General features: G+C 42.3%; 2 protein-coding genes across 4 annotated transcripts; both read right to left on the reverse strand.

Moving 5' to 3' along the window:
- Positions 1 to 49: 49 nt before the first annotated feature.
- On the reverse strand, positions 50 to 4582 carry zgc:152863 (uncharacterized protein LOC562658 homolog). The gene is made up of 5 exons (XM_026997771.2): positions 4414 to 4582; positions 3149 to 3250; positions 2661 to 2867; positions 1903 to 2044; positions 50 to 1727 (listed from the first exon to the last, which is right to left on the reverse strand). Exons 2-5 carry the CDS (start codon positions 3234 to 3236, stop codon positions 1397 to 1399), a joined length of 768 nt encoding a protein of 255 aa, XP_026853572.1. The 5' UTR covers positions 3237 to 3250; positions 4414 to 4582; the 3' UTR covers positions 50 to 1396.
- Positions 4583 to 5308: 726 nt separating this feature from the next.
- Positions 5309 to 18460, reverse strand: pak4 (p21 protein (Cdc42/Rac)-activated kinase 4). Of its 3 annotated transcripts, XM_035534159.1 has the most exons (10): positions 18314 to 18460; positions 13372 to 13593; positions 12751 to 12986; positions 12219 to 12660; positions 11685 to 12122; positions 11232 to 11365; positions 10739 to 10865; positions 9489 to 9614; positions 9204 to 9338; positions 5309 to 9108 (listed from the first exon to the last, which is right to left on the reverse strand). In XM_035534159.1, the coding sequence occupies exons 2-10, from the start codon at positions 13570 to 13572 to the stop codon at positions 8953 to 8955; spliced, it is 1995 nt and encodes a 664-aa protein (XP_035390052.1). In that variant the 5' UTR covers positions 13573 to 13593; positions 18314 to 18460; the 3' UTR covers positions 5309 to 8952. The 3 variants fall into 3 exon arrangements, with proteins under 3 accessions (XP_035390052.1, XP_035390051.1, XP_026853579.2); XM_035534158.1 differs by lacking the exon at positions 18314 to 18460 and having other exon boundaries at positions 12757 to 12986; positions 13372 to 13842; XM_026997778.2 differs by lacking the exon at positions 18314 to 18460 and having other exon boundaries at positions 13372 to 13842.
- Between the last annotated feature and the right edge of the window lie 453 nt (positions 18461 to 18913).

Raw genomic sequence — 18913 nt, forward strand, 5'->3', positions numbered from 1 at the left:
TAAATAGTAATAATTATTACATGCTTATTTATCAAGCAGTCATTCAACATTAAATAGTAATAGTTAATAAACACACCATCGACATTGTGTGTTTTGGAGCAGTGGATTTAGTGGAAAGAATGCAGTAAAAACATCATGTGCATCACAATGGTAGCGTCTCAGGAAATGCATCCTAGTTTTTGAAAAACTCAGTTATCCAGGTCAATGCCTTTGTTTGTTAACTGAGCCAGCAACCCTTGCTGCAGTGTTAACCACCAGTGTACTTTCTTTATAAAAGAAACCAAACATTAAGACACGGTTACCTGTGGCACAGAAAATGATGTTGTTTTCTACATGCCCTGACATCACCAGATCTGTTAAATAAGTTATTGCAATGAGCTGTGAGATGTTTAAATACATAAATAAATACATAAATAGATAAAAGCAGCACTGACCAGTTTTAAAATGGAATCTTTTTAATTAAATTCACTTCAAAAGGGTTATCAATTATAACATTAAGATATTTATATATTATTTGAGAAATGCTAAATACATGTATGTAAAATCTGAAACATTATAGTAACATAACAGGCCACTATTTTTAGTTAAACAGTAAAAGAAAGGCAGAATGCCATTACAGCAAGTGTGCTTCAAGTCTGTACTGCTCCTAAACACCATCAGGGAACAACTTTAAACCGATGCCTTCCACCTAAATGGTTTTTAACTACTGTACACTCTATACAAAATTCCACCCGTTATAAATAAAGGTGTTCCGTTGCAGCAACAGTTAGCAGTCACTGTAAACTAGACACAGTGAACAGAGTGAAGAGTCTAAGGGGAGCCTCAGTGCAAAGGGAAGCTTCTCGCAAGAACAATCCAAGCAAAATCCCACCTCAGCTCTGGTTCTGAGCCTGGGCGAGTCTGTGCTTGAGGCATGCGTGCAGGTGACGCCATCAAATCGCCCCGTTCTGCTAGGGTTACATTCTACTTTTTACATTCTCCTCTAAACAATAACTGCTCACTGCAGTCATGTTGGGTCCCACAAAAGAAAGTCAACATTCATCTAATGCAATGCTTGGGTTATTATGCATGTCCCTGCGACCACTGTGGTCTAGTGTCCTCACTGAGGGTAATGATAAACATGTCTCCAGGTCCACTGAAAACTTTAAACAATCAACATTGCTGTGCATATCACGTAGTCCTCATACAGTCAAAATCGTCGCTATGTTTGCTGAATATCCGCACGCTCTCAGCCGCAGGCTTTCATTAAGATTAAGGAAAAGAAATCTCAAGGACACGGATTACTTAAGAACTAGGGGCTAGGAGTCACCCTGTGTCGACAGCCACAAACCACCGGCATTCTGGCCCAGAGGGAGGACAGTCAGAAGCATGCAGGAGAGTGGACGCGCCTCACTCGTTAGTTGTCCTTCTCCGCAGTAAGTGCAATGTTCGGCACCCTCGCATCCTCCTCGTTCCTGTCGTCTGCCACCCGCACAGGGACTTCCTCGTAGGGTGGCGGCTGCGTCAGCATGTCCACGCTATGATTCACCTCGCCCGCGGAACAGCTCGAGTCGGACTGGATGAGGGACGACAGGGGGCTGTGCTCTGATGAGGCGAGCAGGAGCCGAGTTGGCCCCCGAAAAGGCGGGAGGCGCTGGCCCCAGCTGCCATAGATTGCCTCCTCGTAGGTGGGCAGAGACACGGGGAAGCCGTCCACGACCAAGTCCACCTGGTCCGACGATCGTCGGCTGAAAGAGCGACACAGGACGACGCTGAGTGCAAGCTATTCAGATCAAAGAATCCGTTTGTTTTATATGCAAGTAGATATTTTATTGTAAATTATTAACTGAGAAAAATATCGCTTTTGTAAACCAGCGATACTAGTACTACTGTTGCCATGGCAACGTGGCTGCGGTAGCATACCTTTGTGAATGACATGGGTAGAAACGAGACTTGATAACCATGCAGGCTGTGGCGGTCAGCAGAAAGATGGACACTCCAACAGCCGTTGTAGCAATGCTCGGCATAGAGCTGGTGTTTCTGTCCTCGTGTTTAGCATGCCCAGCTATGAGAACAAAATACGTGCAGCGTTTAACCTACACAAGACGAGCACTCGAACAGAGCTGCCACCGCTGGCCTTATTCGGAGGCGTGTTCTGCAACTGGAATGCAAGCAGAAGCTGACCAAACTTTAGGCAACGTGGATGTGTTGCAGATAACGGTAGTGTTTGTACCCCATGACGCAGTCATTTTCCGAGGGCTCTAAATTCATCACAGAACAAGAAATATTGGTTAACATGATGGCTTGGCTCATTTCCCGTTCGCTCTTGGTTTCCTGTCGCTGTGGCTGAGCTAAAAAAAAAAAAAAAGGAAGCCTTTTCTGCTGTGAGCGGAGCACAAAGCCTTTGGGTTGCACTTTGCTTGCATGCCACATGAAGCTTATGTAGGTCATTCACTAAAGCTTTCTGCATGTCTACGTCCGATCCCGGAACAGTTCCTCTACCTAAAATGCAGAACTAAAGATCAACTGCTCTTAGCCAGGTCATTCATTCCGTTAATATGTATCAGTCTCTGTTACAATACATGAATATGTGACATGTTGTCTTTGCAGAAAGCCCATGTTTCAAACGAGACTAGATATCTTCATTGCCCAGTTTACCAGGGCTTGGCTCACCCTCTTACCTGTGTTAGGGACACATGTGGGCACACTGGGGGTCCACTGCCCTTTGAGGCACTTGGAACGGTGAACCCGGCCTGGCAGGCTGTAGCCCGTCTCGCAGAAGTAGTAGATAAAGCTCTTCTGAGTGAAGCCCCTGCATGGAGAGGGCTTACAGTAAAAGCCACCATGCTCTGGGATAACTGGGTGAGGGCAGCTCTGACCTGAGAGTCCTAGAGGAAGAGAATTAAAATTAGTACATCTACACAAGTTCCTCTAAAAACTGTGGTGCTCTGGGTAAACCCTTTTCGTACAAGGCATCTATATGTGTGTGCCGTACAACAAAATGAAAACACCCACATCACATAGCTACAAATAAACTCAGTTGCTAGTTGACAGTAATAAATATATTACGTAAAATATAAGAGCTCAGTGATGAATCACGTACGAAGAAATATAATGGGTCAATTAAGATCTGCCCTGGCAAATTTTGAAGTGACTAACGGAGTCATACCCGTGGCAATGTCTGGGAGGATGGACGAGATGAAGATCGCAAAGGTCAGGACAGCGTCCAAACATGGCCACAGTCGCAGTGCAGACATCAAAGTCTCTAATCCTAGTGGTACAATACACACGAAGGCATTAAGCGCCAGACAAACATATTATTGCCACAGCATCCAAGTGAGTGAGAGCGCACAGATTTTCACATAAAAACGTGTCCGATCACAGATATGGAAGAGGTCTTAATGATGTAAACCCCACTCCAGATTGGGCTTTCGATAGTTTAAGGCCTGCAGTGTTGCTAAACGCAGACTTGTTTGGTTTTACAGAAAGAGGTGGAGGCCAAGTACAGCTGCAATTGCAACAGCTGGTAAACACCACACCCTTACCCTAACCATAGAACAGAACCTGACATGCCTGGAGCGCTGCATGCTTGAGAAAATGAGTGCATTATATATCATGATGTGAAAGTGCACTGCAGCAGAAGATTAGGGTTAAAATTAATAATTAGCTATGCCACAGCTTCCTGTAAACTTCTGAAAGTAACACAGACAGCAAAGCAAAAATATAAACACAGTGGGCCGTCTTCGCTGTACCTTAGTAAATACAGAGGCACAATCTGTGCAGGCTTTAGGAGAAATGTTCCTTCAGGGCTGGGCATCATTTCTACACACTGGCAAAAGGCACCTCAGCAAACACCATAGGTGGCTTGAGACATAATTAAATATAGTATAAAAGGGTTAACCAGTGGCATTTATTGCCACTGCATAGATAGATGTGCTGGTAAGTAAAGAAAGAGACAAGTGTGTAGCTTAAGAAAACTGAAAACAAGTAATAATTTATAAATAAATAAATCCACCAATAGCCTTATATGGACCCCAAGTCCCAGCATGGCTACTTATAAGAGAAAAACGCAAGCAAGACCAAACATAAATAAGGCAATCACCTAGCTGGATTGTGATCTGAACTACTTTAGTTTGGCAATATGCATTTGAAAATTATTTAACTAAGTTGCCATTACCAAACCATTATTCTTTACCTGAATTCTTATCATAGCATCATTTACCATGGCTATTTCTGCACCGTGAACACGGGTCTAGATCTTTATTCACCATCAGCGACGTGAGAAACTGAACAAGAGATATGTATTTAAAAACGTCCGAAAACCTGTGCTCACGTGCCTATTCTAGACTCATCCGGCAATTTCATAAAATTGAAAAAACCCGAGACTCGCGCACGGCCAACAGCTCAACCAAAACGAACCTAAACACCACTTACCTAACGGCGAAGTAATGGCTGATGAATCGTGGCAGGCTGGAGGTGGTTATCAGGTAAATCTCTAGTGCATTTTCTTCGGTAACGCGATGTGTTTGAACACAAAGAGCGCACTCGAAATGAATGGGATGCAATTCAACAAGTGCATCTGTTTCATGATTCTGTCAAGATGACTCACCGCTCAGCTGTGTTCGCACCAAGAGCGAGACTTCCGATTGGCTGAGGGCTCGCGACAGCTCCGCCCGGGATCGGGGCGAAAAGTCTCCCACGCGAACCGTCAGTACACGGCAGATCATCATCAGTGCGCCGGGAAATTGCGCTGAGGTTTATTTATTTCCATCAAGTCATTCACGATCCTTTTTGCGTTGAAGTCATAGCTTCAGTTAGCTACTGGCCATCTAACGAGCGAGGGGTAGGAGAGAGGCGGGAAGCAACTGCCTCTGAGGAAATGTAGCCTGCAGGGAGGTGTTAGAAATGCATGCTGTGCCAAGGCATACACCTTTTTCTTCCTGCCTGTGATGCAAATGTAGGATTTGTGAGCTGATCAACTTTCACTGCTGTAATTTAAAGTGATACCTAAGCAGGAGCAAAAACCCATACCTTACTGCTGCATAAAAAACAAAAACAATCATTCATTCTTACTTGGTCCTAATAGCTTATAAAAGGATCGCCACTTTATGTGTAATAATTGAGACAATGACCACAAATTGTGAAATTTATATGAAGTACAAAATTCCTAGCAACAGCTTTACTTTGAAATAACAGCAGTGTCCAAGAATTATTTTGGTTCTCAAGTCCAATGTTTTGAGTACTCAGTTTCCCATATTTGCCTGCTTTGATTGCTGTGCTTTTTGTTTTTCAGCCTGAGTGCATACACAGAAAAAGGGGAGAACTTTTGTATGAAGGAAAAATGTATTTTCAAAAGTCAGAACATCTGTAATGTTTTTTTACAATACAAAATCGAAATCATTGAGTCGACTTCCATTTTTCTATTAAAAGTGACATGTCTACAGGATATAACTACAGTTAACAGAATAAAAGGATCTGTGAACTCTGATATTTTACACACATACATGGAGCAAGCCAGTCAGTAGTAGTCATCACAGTCCAGACAGGATTCTGAGCTTCTGATTGAAGTTTAAACTTGAGTTTGGTAATAAAGACAGTCACGTCTAAATCATTGTATTCACAAGCCATCCAAAATCTACCAAAAGGGTACTCATTCATATATCTATCTATTCCAAAATTTAAAACAAACCAGTTCTTTAAAATAAAAACTACACAAAGGTGATGAGAATATGAGTATTGTTTAAAAATGCAAACAGAAAACCAGTCTTTAAAATGTGGTGTCAAAGCATCTGGATAAGGAAGCGAGATCCATTAGTGGGTTTTATGGCAGTAGCGCAAACAAATCGGATGAAATGCATTATTGGGGATGCACCACAGTAGCAGTACCATATCTGCATCTGCACATACCACAGCAGTATGACCTTTTAGTTTTAGCGATGACAAAAGAATCAGCCTACATCATGCATGAGTTAAGATATTTATACTGCAGATGGTGCACAGAGCACTTAAGATTTTACCACTCGCAAAACGTCTTGCAACTTCAGTGGGTGATGTCAATTTTCCAGCAGAGCTTCTGAGCGTGTTTAGCTAGATCAAATATTCCACATTTCCACCTTTACAGTATTGGCAAACAGACATTGAAAAATAATGGCAATGAAGCACATCAGTGCATCCCCCAAATGTACAAAATGCACATAGATATTAGGATATCATAGATGTACCTCATTAGTTAACATTGGCAAAAATTACAAAATATTACAAATGATGCCTTAGTGTTACATTTTCAGGAACCTTTGAGGAAAAACAACAAAGTGAGGGAACGTTTCTACAAGTTACCCAACACAGTCTCATACAAGTGTGCCATAGATTCAGCCATGCTTCTCACAGTATAGCATTTTCCATTCTCAGATTTCAAAATCAAGAGGCTTGTGGTTTTGAGGGCAAAGCCCCATGCTGAAAAAGTAGTTTGCTGTAGTGAACATTTTGCAGGTGTTTCAAAGTAGTACACACCCTAGGCTGAAAAAAACCATACAAAAAACACACCCATGTGCTGAAATACCCTGTAGTGGTCTCAACGGAAAAGCATATTCTATTTATTTACTCTTTTTTTCAGTGCGGCTGTAAGGATTTTCATGCAGTAAGGCTGTGTTCCTGTAGGAATGCTAAAACTGATTCATGGATGCAGAGCCTCTTTTTGCTTCTGCACACTTTACAATTTAAAAGCAGAACTAATTCTCTCAGTGGTACTTGAGTGAGCCATGCAAATCTACCAATGCCATTTGGTCACTGAATTCATTCCATTCCTAAACATAAGACTCCATGTTTCCAATGCTAAAAAACAAACAAAAAAAGGCATTCCAATGTCATACTTCACTCAGATGGTTGATTGTCATTTTCTAGATCCTCCTCCAGAAAATTGGAGCACTCCGATGTGAGAAAAATGCTGATGTTAAAACAAGTACTACTAAAAAAAAAAAATGTTTACTATCTGTCCATAAAATATATTTTTACACTTGTGACTAAAGATTGGATTAAAGAGAATTAGAAGTTAAATCACCAGGAAAGATCATTTTAAACATCTCATACAATATGTACATTATAAAAACTACCTCTTCATTCTAAACCACCTTCTAGACTTTCAAATAACTATTAAAATGTCAAACTAGTGGTGAGACTAAAATTCTGATACTGTGCAGTTACTCCTTTTTTTTTTTAGTTCATTTCAATTTTTCACACAGTAGCGTAGACAAACAAATCCAAAACACCTAATAGATTAACAAGAATTAATCAAAATTCAATCCACTTAAGGCCTAAACTTGAATGATGGAACAGACAAATACACAGCATCATGCCAAAATGCTAGGCAGAGTATAATGTACTAATGTAGTGTGCAATTTGGAAATGTTTGGGCTGATAATCACCAGCTTACTTGTAGCCAACCCCTGGATCACTCTCCAAATGACATCTTTGGTTGCTCTCTAGGTGCAAGCCAACATACTACTCTACTAAAGAACCTAGGATTAGAGACCAAGGCACTGGCGGCTCTGCAGAAAGCCCTGCTGGGAGATCCTACCAAATTTGTGCTTACATGTTCATGCAGCTACTTTAATGGAAGAGTGCTTCATGTTAGTTTTCAAACACCAGTCTACACAGCAAACGTGGTTGTAGTTGCCGGATAGGAGAACTCAACTGCACAGGTCCACTTCCTTCAATACTTATCCCCTGTTTCACATGTCACTACGCCAGGGGTGTTAAAGCTCTGAATGACCAAAGCACGATTGTGCTCGATTCAACACATCCGAGATCAAATCTTAGGAAGAGAAAACTCTAATGCCTACAGAGCTGTGGGCCTTCAAGGCTAAGCTTTACATTCATGTACTGCAGTTCCCTTTCCATCTTACAGGTCATGTCCTAGAGGTTTTGCAAGGAAAGGACACGGTACTTCAGGCTACACAAACTACATGGCAATAGGAGAACCTTGGGATAACCTCCCAAGGCACATGGTCTTACAACGGAAAGACCTCTGTAACAGTCGGAGCCGTGAAGGCACAGTGGTATGATTTTTTTTTCTAAAAAAGACTTTAAAATCAAGTTTAAATACATACACACACACACACACACACACACACACACACACACACACACCCCACCACCACCCCGCCCAAAAAAAAAAAAAAAATCGGAAGGCTAATTTCAGAATTTGTCAAAGGAATTTGTGTATACTGAAATAAAAAGTAACAGGAGTGCAGCTGCAATATCATAACAGTGCTGGAAATTTTCCCACTGTAATGAGATATAGAAAAGAAAATTGATATAAACCACATATCCGTTTTATCAAACTTCTATAAAACTAGAAATGCTATGAAGTAAAAAGCACACTTCCAGTGTTTACCTAGCCTAGTGTTACAGAAGTCTAGTGTTTTTTCCTTTTGATAAAGTAAAAATATAGATTTGTCAGTAGTTATTTTGCTCTTTAAATTGATTTGAAGTAGGAAAGTGGTTGAGTATACAGAAGGACTGTGCTTTCCACTGGAGCAGTGGAAGCTTCACACAGTAAATGACTCAGTCACCGACTCTTCACTTCAGCCAGACGCATGAGGCTTACAGCCAATGAGAGATGATGTTCCCAAAAACAATCCAATCCAAAAGACTCCCTTAAGGGAAGAAAAAGGAGGGAATGAAGGGCATTGGGCCAAAACTCTTGTAAAATGATAGAGGTTTTGCCATTTTTTCAGTGATTTTTTTTTTTAGGGTTTCTCCCCCCCACCCCCACCCCATTTCTACAGCGATCAACTCTCGTCAAGCACAGTGTGTACAGTACCTACAGTTTTTCCTCAAATACTTGACCGCAAAGTTGAGCTGCATGTGTGGATCAGCACCTCTCTGCAGGTCTCTGACCTTAAAACGGTCATTGCTTTGAGCTCAGCTGAGTCTTTTAGTTCCAGCTCCTGCTGGAACGGATGCGCCGTGCCCTCATCTCATGCGGTTCTGCCGCATGAGGGGCACAATACAGGAGGGAGGGCCCGATTTGCTGAGGAAGGGGTGTTTAAGCAGTTCCTGAGCTGTGGCCCGCTGGGCAGGGTCTCGAACAAGCATCCTGTCCAAAAAGCCCTTGAGCAGTGGCGAAACCTAAGGGAACGAAGGAGGTCATGTGAGAGAGTGCCCAAAGAGAGCTGATGAGACTCAACTGAGGTTTGGGGTTTAATAAGCATAAAGACATTAACCTTATGGAGGTTCTTCAGCTTGGGTGGCAGGTTGTCGCGAATCATCTTCATTGCCTTGAGTGGAGGTTCATTGAAATATGGAGGTTCTCCATCAACCATTTCAATCACCATAATACCAAGAGACCAAATATCCACCTGTGGGGGTGGGGGGAGTTTCTTCTTTTAATGCAGTCAACACTCTTGCTTGCCATTAAATAAGGTCCAGTGATGTAGTGTTCACGCTCACAGAGACAGAGTGATTCATTTAACAGGACATGGTGACAAGGTGGACCAACAGGATCTTACCTCTGGTCCATATGGCAGCCTTGATATAAGCTCAGGTGCCATCCAGTATGGCGTTCCTACCAGCGACTTCCTCCGCTGAACCTCTTTGGAGACTTGTGCACAGAAGCCAAAATCAGACAGCTTCACCTAGGAGGGTGTACCAAACGTGTTTACAAAAATAAAAAGTACAAAGACATCCTGTGCAAGCCTTTACCCCCTCACTGCCGCCTTTTAGAGTAAGGAGGAAGAACGATGTCCACACACAGATTCTAATAATGAGCACACCCAACCACATCACTTCCTCACACAGCCTTTGAGACATCTGGATGAAATCTGCCACAAGCGGATGAAACAAGAGGGTAATTTCCTTTGACTTTCTCATCACCCACACTGCAATGGCATTCAGTTCTGTCGAGCAGGTAAGAACCCACTTAGTCAATAGGTTTGTTACGTGGACCTCAGACACACAACATTGTGTTCCTTCGCACATGACGCAGAGCAAAAAGGAACCGAACAGTGGTGTTACTTAAAATATTGGTAACATTCTCCTTAGAAACGTGCATTAGAGATGTTGAGTCAGACACAAAGAAGCTCTGTGACTTACTCCATTATGCTGTGACCTGTTTGTAACCTATTGGCTACAGATTGGACTGCCTTGTTTCTGAGGGACTAGGCCAAGGAATTAAATGACAGATCACCAAATTATATGCTGTTTTTTATTAAATGTCATTGCTATTTATGTACTCAGTGAAGCTAATGACTTTGCATTGCTTGGTTGGTTAAACTAGTGAAAGGCTTGGCCTGTGGAACACGAACACATGAACAATCCTGTCCAATGCGATATGAGGAAATGAAACGCAAAAAGGCAAGCAAACAAATTCCTGAGACAAAACAGCTGTCGTTACACAGAACACTTCCTCTTCTCTTACCGCAACCCCAAAGCTATCCCCTACGCAACAGGCCACTATTCACCCCCAGCCAATGAAGGTCTGGCACACAAACAAGACAAGAACAAACACAAACAAACCCACCCACAAAACGCTGATTTACTGGAGGGCAATTTTGCGCTGAGGCAAAGCTCAAACATGCAGGTGGTGTGCTTGTTTTGTACAGATAAAGTACAAGTACACTGAGAACAGCAAGCACACCAAAGCAAAAAGGTACTATAGGCATTCACAGATATTAATACACGAAGAGACGCAAATACCAATGTGCGTGCGCGCGCACACACACACACACACACACACACAAAGATAGGGCGAGGGACTCACTCTGCCGTCATGAGTTAGCAGAATGGAATCACTCTTGATGTCTCTGTGAATAACTCCCTGGGCATGTAGCACTGACAGAGCCTTCAGAACAGACAGACACACAGTGGCTATCTGCTCTTCATTCATCCTGAAACACACCCACACAGCTTGATTTGAGAGGGAGAGTACTACTGGTACAGCATTTAGGCAAAATCAACTACTGTAGCTCAGAGCTGCCACCTAGTGTTGGACTTTTCACAGTTGTTTAATATGGGGTACATGGAATATGAGGGAAATCATTTGAGATAACCAGTACATAACCATTTTAGAATAAAGAGTACGGTTATTTAATTTTAATATCCATAATTATTTATGTTAGTACATACATTACAAGTTGATGAAACCGCTCATAGTAAAATAGCCATATATTTAAGTGATTTTAACACAGAATTTCTGCAAGTTGATTTGGAAGCACCAAATTCAGAAACAACATTCATGTACAAGAATCACTTGCCTGGTGTGTGTGACAATGTCAGTTAGTGCACCACCTTCAAGGAACTCCATGACAACCCAGAGTTCATCGCCCACCAAGTAACTGTTGTACATCTCCACAACGTTGTCATGGTGATAGTCTCGCATGATAACCACCTTAAGAGAAACAAAGCTGATGTGAGGGACACATTTCACTAACTCAAAAAGACATTAAAGAGGAATTGCAACATTTCTAATTTACTTTGTAATATATTTCACATTTCTTACTATGTATATACTGGCAATTTTTTCAAAAATGACAGGATAGTGTATCGTTTAGCAGCTGGACAAGCTGAAGGTGAGAAGACAGTGATGAGGGTTTTCAATAAACACTGCATAGCAGTTCAGCTCATCTCTGTGTCTTTTATTATCCTCAAAGACAAAATTTGCATGGAAGTCTTAAAAAAAAAAAAAAAAAAAGTAAAACATCCCACACCTCATTGAAGAGTAGTTCTCGCCGCTGTTGCTTCCGAAGATCCATCTTCTTCACAGCCACCAGCTTGCCTGTGCTCTTAACTGTCGCGATACACACAATACCGGTGGAGCCCTCGCCGATTTTTATGTAGTGGTCCAAGTAGGTGCGTGGGTCCCCAGGGTCAACAACCATCTGAAGAGCGGCACGAAACTGCTCGTGGGAAACGCGCTGGGGCTCCCTCTGTGGGGAGCGGCCCTGCTGGGGAGGGCCAGAGGGTCTGGGAGCAGGAGGAAGCTGCTGGCTGGCAGGGGGCTCTGGACCCAGAGCTGGGTGGGAAGCATGATGTTGCTGGGGCTCCCCTCGAGAGGCAGCCTTACCCCCACCGCTGCCACAGTGGCTCACCCCGCTGGAGGGGCCATTGCGGTGGGAAGACTCATGAGTTCTGCCTGCCTTCAAGTCCTGCAATCAATCAATCAAATCAAATCAAAGTGCTAGATGAACATGCCTGCACAATCCTGCAGTCTCATTTCAGGTTGCTTTTGGTTCTTTACTAACCTGACTGCTGGGGCTTCTTGCTGTGTCGCTTTCCGTGCGGGGGTACGTGTTGAACGGCCGGCTTTGCTGTGCAGTCTTCATTACTCCGTCTGTAACAGGCAGGTTAGGGGTGCGAATGTTTGGTCCAGACAGGGGTCTCTTGTCCCGTGGGGACTGCGGGCTCCCATCCTGACTTGTGTAGCTGGATTTGGGCCGTCTGTCACTGGCCTCTTCCCTCCTGACCACTTGTTCGTGGTACTCGTGCGGCTCTCGGTCACGTTGTCTGTCACGCTCGCGTGGAGGTGGCGCAGGTGGCACGGCCGGACGCTCGCGGTCCCGGTGCCGACTGGGCTCCTGACCGCGAGGCTGCTGGGGCCGCCCATCTTCCCGGGGGCCCCGAGCTGGTCGCTGAGACTGCCGGGGGTCCGGACCTTGGTGTTCTATACGGGCTCTCTCTCTATCTCTGCGCACACAAGCAAGATTGAAAAATAAATAAATGTATACAAATAAATAAATTTTTGCAGGAGGAAAAAGTGTAAAAGGAACATTTTACCTGTACCTGTCCTTGCCATCGCCAATGCGGTCAGTGCGATCGAACTGGTACCGATGAGGATACTCTCCATTCTCCTGCATGCCGGAGGAGCCCGAGGAGCCGGAATCACTGCGAGGCTGGGTGGGTGGGCTGCCCCGCCGCAGGGAGTTGGAGCGGATTACCGACATGGTTTCAAACTCATCCAGCAGCCACGTCAGGGAGCCATCCACCCCTAGCTTGCTGCCCCTCACGATGGTCTGAAAAACAACCGCACGTCGCAGCAAAGAGAAGGGCAAGGGTCACCAAACTACGCTGGGATCATTATCTCTGACTAGGAAAAACCCACTTTTTGCATACCATACAGATCCAGAGAATATCTGAAAAAAGATTTTCTCTGAAAATATATAGTCAAGTAAACTAAAGTGTCAGTTATTTCTGCAATCCTGCTTTACAGAAAAAGTACAAGCAAAATTCAGGTGACACTGCATATCTCGAATGGCCCAGTCAGCTAGAAGTCTGAAAGTCATATTTAACTTCTGCAACTCTAGCTGCTCACTAAACTGGAGCTACAAGTTTCCAACATTTTGCACGCTAAGATCCGACATCTGTTTTTTTCCCAGCTGCCTTCGCACACAGCCTAACCTTGCGTGGCTCCACGGTGGTGATGACTGTGGCGTCGATGAAGGGCTTGGGCCTCTTCGCCGTGTCCTCGATGAGACTCTGCCATTGGCGAGGGAGCCCCACAAACTTCTGCTCCTGCTCATCAAAGTCGGTGTGCACGCGGTGCTCAAAGTTGGAGGGGGCCGAGATCTGGACGCGCTGCTTCTTCTTTTTGCTGAACATGGCTGCAGCAGAGCATCGGCGCTGAGGGGCGAGAGGAGGAGAGCAGACGTGAGCTGGAGGGAGGGCGCGGGAGCCAGCTGCCTTCATGTGCTCTACCCAGATGCTTCAAGGGTATAGAAGGCAGCTCCTGGTATTAAAAATGTTCTCCTTTAATGAATGACTGGAGTCTCTGAGCAATTTTTTTTCTTCAGAGTCAGCGTAAACCATGATGATGGCAGACAAATTTACTGGTTAAAACATTTTGCTACTGTAAAATCATTAATGATTTTACAAGTGCTATTTATATTTGACTGCAAAAACCTGTTTAAGTCAAATGTTTGAATACAGGTGAGCGCTGATCATAAATATTCCTCGGTCCTTCCAGACTGTAGCATGACTTTCTCTCTGCCATCCAAGTTTCAGTCTACTAAACCCACCCGTTCTCACTGCAGGGTTCAGAGACACTCCCTAAAGACAAACAGTGGTCCCTGATAGAAGCCTGAATAGCGCCCCCCCCCCCCCCCCCCCCCGACAGCTCAGGCCTGAGAAACCCACTGCTGGACTGGACTGAGACTGAAATGAAGGGCATTTTTCAAAAGGCCAGCAGCTTTTGAAGTGCTATCGGATCTTTCAGAGAGAGACGTCAGGCAAGACATGAGGTCTGAATCAGGGGGCGAAGGGCCAGTGCGAAAGCATTACTCTTCTTAGATGTTTTATGAAGGGTGTGATCAAATATGAAACATACCAGAGGGAGTGAAAACTGATTTACTTCAGGCAAGAAAGGCCAAATTGCTTCAGCAAACTCAGACAAGCCAAAGACATTCCAGTTTCTCTTTCTGTCGTTTCCCCAAGTTACCCATTAATGTCATAAATAAATTTCAGGGAAGTGCAAACATGTTTTTATGCTGAAAGTACTCTTGTTCCTTTCAACAGTAACACAAACCATATAATTCGATCTTAGGGCACTACCCATAGTGTGACTGGCATAAAGACAATCAACATTATTTCACTAGAACATTGGTAAACATGGAGATAAGACTATTCAATAAAATCATTTAGCCCAACATTGTACTATGTCTTAGGTTACCGACCCAATTGCAAATTCCGTAACTGGATTTGCAGTCTGTAAGAATATTCCTCTGAACATATTTGTAAATATCTCTTCATCGATTAGCTGCTGCAGCGAAAGCAATATCAGTTACAAATTTGAATTATGTTAAAGCCTAAACAAATAAAGAAGTGGACCTTGACTGAAGTCTTCTAAAGCACAGGAGCACTTTAGATTGAACTTTGAAAAAAAAAAAAAAAAAAAAAAAGTTTTAATAATGATGGTTGCCTAAAAAATTTATTTGCATTACATGAGAAACAATAACGCAAGACCACATGAAACTAGTTGACAGCACATATGCATGCGCCAGCCATTTCTTAAGCTGCAAAAACTTTAGCTTACAAGAATGACTCAGACAGCCAAGCACTAGTCTAACTTTTCAGCACTTTGAAAACTACTGGATTTGAAAGATTCAGGTGAGAGGCAAATTATTTACCTTTGTAATTCTTTTGTGGTGGTGATTTTCAGAAAGACCACCTTCAGCAGAAATATAATTTTTTCAAAGTTGCATTCTGAATTATCCACGGTAATGCATTTGTACAAAAGTGGCCCCAGCCAAAATTAGAATTTGTTCTCATTCCATTTTACAAGTAGCAAATAGAAAATCCCATCTCCTAGAGATAGGATATGAAGAGGATGATATCACAAAGCCTGCTAAAAAGTACGCAAGGCCAAGGAAGAAAATCCCTTACACTGGTCACATGATTCATAGAATACATTGGATATCCATATTTCCTTAAGGCTTTGTATTAGACCAAAACAGTGTTGAAGATATTAATATATAGACAAGTCAGACTAATCAAAGCATTGGTCAACTGAGTTACTGCCAGTAATCATCAATAACTGCAATCCCAAATTCAAAAATCTTATATGACTAGGCCAAACTAAGCCTGGATTTCTCCCTTTCTCTAAAACATTAACATATCATTTAACCCCCCCCCCCCCCCCCCAAAGAACATCAATTTAATCCAACACCACTATAGTACAAAACCCCATCAGGTGTGAGGCACAGGAACAGATGTTCCCACCGAAAGTGCTGTGTGTCCCAAAACAAACAAACAGTGTGGACAGAAAAGACAGCATCAGGTGTTAACCTCCTCAACAAAAACAAATCCTTACTAACAACTATTCTACTTAATCATTTGGGTACACTAGTCAACAAAACTATAAAGGTATATGCCACATATTTTTGCATGAAACATGCACAAGCTACATCATATTTTATTTCCTTGGGGGAAAAGTCAGTTGTGCCTGAACATTAAGGAAGTGCATGGCAGCCTAACTAGTTGAGTATGGCATACAGATGACAACCACTATGCACTGGTGAAAAGTGATAAAGACTCCTCTGTGGTCAGCATCTCTGAGATAGACCATAGAAGCTTACTTCCCTGTGGCCTTCCATTAAAAAACACCACACTAGTTACAACCATTAAAGACAAATCCTTTAAAAGATTATCACACCATTAATAAACCCATACATTTAAACTGTGCAATCAAACCAACAAGTCTAAATTACACATATTCCACCAACATCTGCTGACATATTAGAACATATGAAAGTGTGATGGTGTAAAGTTCCCAGAAAAACGAACAATTTTAAAACGTTGCCTGTAACTGAGTAATGAGAAATTATATAGCATTATTTTTTCCTGAGCTTACAAGATCTGCCTGATGGCATGAAGCTACCATATACCTTCAAAGGTCTCAGACTTAAGAGGTCAAAGACAGTGACTATATTCACTTTATTAGTGATATTTCTACTAAAGTTTTCAATTCTGCAAGACGAGTATTCCATCCATTTTTCCTTATAACTAACAAATGCTATCTGGGAATACAGTTCATCACCAGTCATTTCAAAAGGTTTCAAATTTTGCCATTATGAGAAGAATTTTGTTTTTTGTTTTTTTTACATTTCAGCCCCATTTATCGGAAATAAAAAGGTGCTGTCATGCCCTCATAGAACAGCCCAGGGGAAGGCCTGCATAACCCAACCAAACCACCAGCACCTCTTCTCTTCCTAAGCAATGGGGAACAAAATCAACATGCCATTCAAGTACTGGGCAGCAGCTGTAAGAGCTCCATCGTTACCACATCCCACAATGCTTTGCAAATGCTGCGTACACATTACTTTATACTGTCTCAAATATAAGCCACTAGCATAACACAATTCATGCTAAAGGGCCCAGATATGCTGAATTCACTAAAGACCAAACAATATAGGGTTAAACAGCTGGGAAAAGTACTTTACTTTGCATAGCAATGCCAATGGTCAGTAAATTCAACCACGGGGAGAGGGAGGCAAGGCATTACACCACACATTGGTCTACTGCCAATCCAGCTCTTTTCTCAAAGCAAAAAATCCTCTTTATACTTGGGTATGACCACCTCCTTACACCGCACAGCAACCTTCTAGGTGCTGCAAATACTAGGCAAATTAAAAAATTTAAAAATAGGACAATGTCGACAATTTTTAGCGAAGGACTCGGGCAACCATCAATGATAAGAATGTATTTTATTTTATCTTGGATGTTCTGACAGGACATTAGCTAACTTTTTAAACAGGATACGATTATGCTTAGTAAACACAAACACACACGATACACTGCAGTAAGACCACCATCCAACCCAAGAGACACGAGCACCCGTCTTGTCTAGAGCATCCACAAAAACAGTCCGGCTTCAAAGTACTCATCCGAGAAACACGAGATCAAAATAAAGTAGTTTTCCAAAAGTTTTTGGAGGACAACCAAACCAAGTGAATAGTTCAACCTTGAATATTTCGCCAATCCAGAAGATCGCCGACGCCATCCTTGAGTACTACAGCCGTCTAACTCGCTGTGAGAAATAGTTAACCGAAACAAATAGCATGCATACTTGGGCTTTTATCGCAGTAGTTGGCTGGCTGGAGTCGTTTAGACTTTGGAAACCGACATTATTACTATACTACATTTCTATCGACGATCTACTTATAGCTAGTAAATGTCATGATGATAACGTCAACATAACCGTTTACAACAGCCAGTTTAAGCGAACATCTTAACTAGCGCTAGCTAATTTAAAATTCCTTACCAACCATCTACGTTATACATCACCTACCCATCTTAGCTAGGGTCAACAGCCACTTTTTCAGCCAAACATCCGAATGAAACCATCTTAGCTAAGATACGTTTTAAACTCCGATTACAGCTAAAATATCAGAAAAGTTAACATTTAGCTAGATAATTACCAAAACTGGTAACTAGCCAACAATTAGCTAGCTGGCTAGCTATGCTCAGACGTCGAGCTAAAGCAACAGATACGGAGCTGGTCAGCTAGCTCGTGTGATATCAAAGGAAACAATAATAATAAAACTCACTGACGTAATAGAAATTAGTTAGGATTGAAAGTCGTCCCAGTCTAAACTGCCTGAGTAAAATAGTGTCGTTAGAGATTTGCTAGTCATCAACATTTATGCTAACAAATACGAGCGACATTAAGATGTAGGTTAGCTAACTGGCTATGCGCCATACATGTGAGGGAGTAGGTGTGCTAGCTAGCACCTTTAGCTAATATTCAGATAGCTTACAGAACTCACTGAAACTGCTATTTTCACCCAACTTTTTTTAATCGAACAAACGCTGCTTAAACAAACCGTTTGAACGACACATGAATTACCTGGTATGAGATGTGCGTTCTTTTAAGGGTTCAACTTCATGAATTCCTCTTTAACGTCCTTTCCGACTTAGGCACGGTTAGAAAATTAGCCGAACGGGCTAAATACGCTCGTCAAAAGTCAAGCCCTTATCACCATGTTGAACAACATCCGGGAAACTGCCCGCACTCAGCAAACTCCCCCACAGGCGCTGCAAGACAAACCAATCACACGAACAACGTGTACACTTGCACACACATTTAACCTAGATTTTAATATTTAGGCTACTTTCATAGTTAACTATTTCAGCATATATTTTACGTGTCTATATATGCCATTACTTTTTTGTTAACAAAGTTTTTTCCCCCACGCTTATGTTTTTAAAAGGATACATCATGTCATCAGACTCTGTATTTGAAAAAGTTAATTAGGAATTTAAGTATTACATTTATTTTTTGGACCAAAAGGATTTCCTAAACAATAATATAGAACTCGAGAAAAGTTTGTTTTTTTTTCCAGACCCAAAAAGTGTGGACTCGATCAGAAAATAACATGGCCTATATCATACAAATCTCAAATAGATTCACGGATAAATATACACAGCTTGAAAAGACTCAGAGTTA

The sequence above is a fragment of the Electrophorus electricus genome, chromosome 15, assembly GCF_013358815.1.
Source record: "Electrophorus electricus isolate fEleEle1 chromosome 15, fEleEle1.pri, whole genome shotgun sequence".
NCBI lineage: Eukaryota > Metazoa > Chordata > Actinopteri > Gymnotiformes > Gymnotidae > Electrophorus > Electrophorus electricus.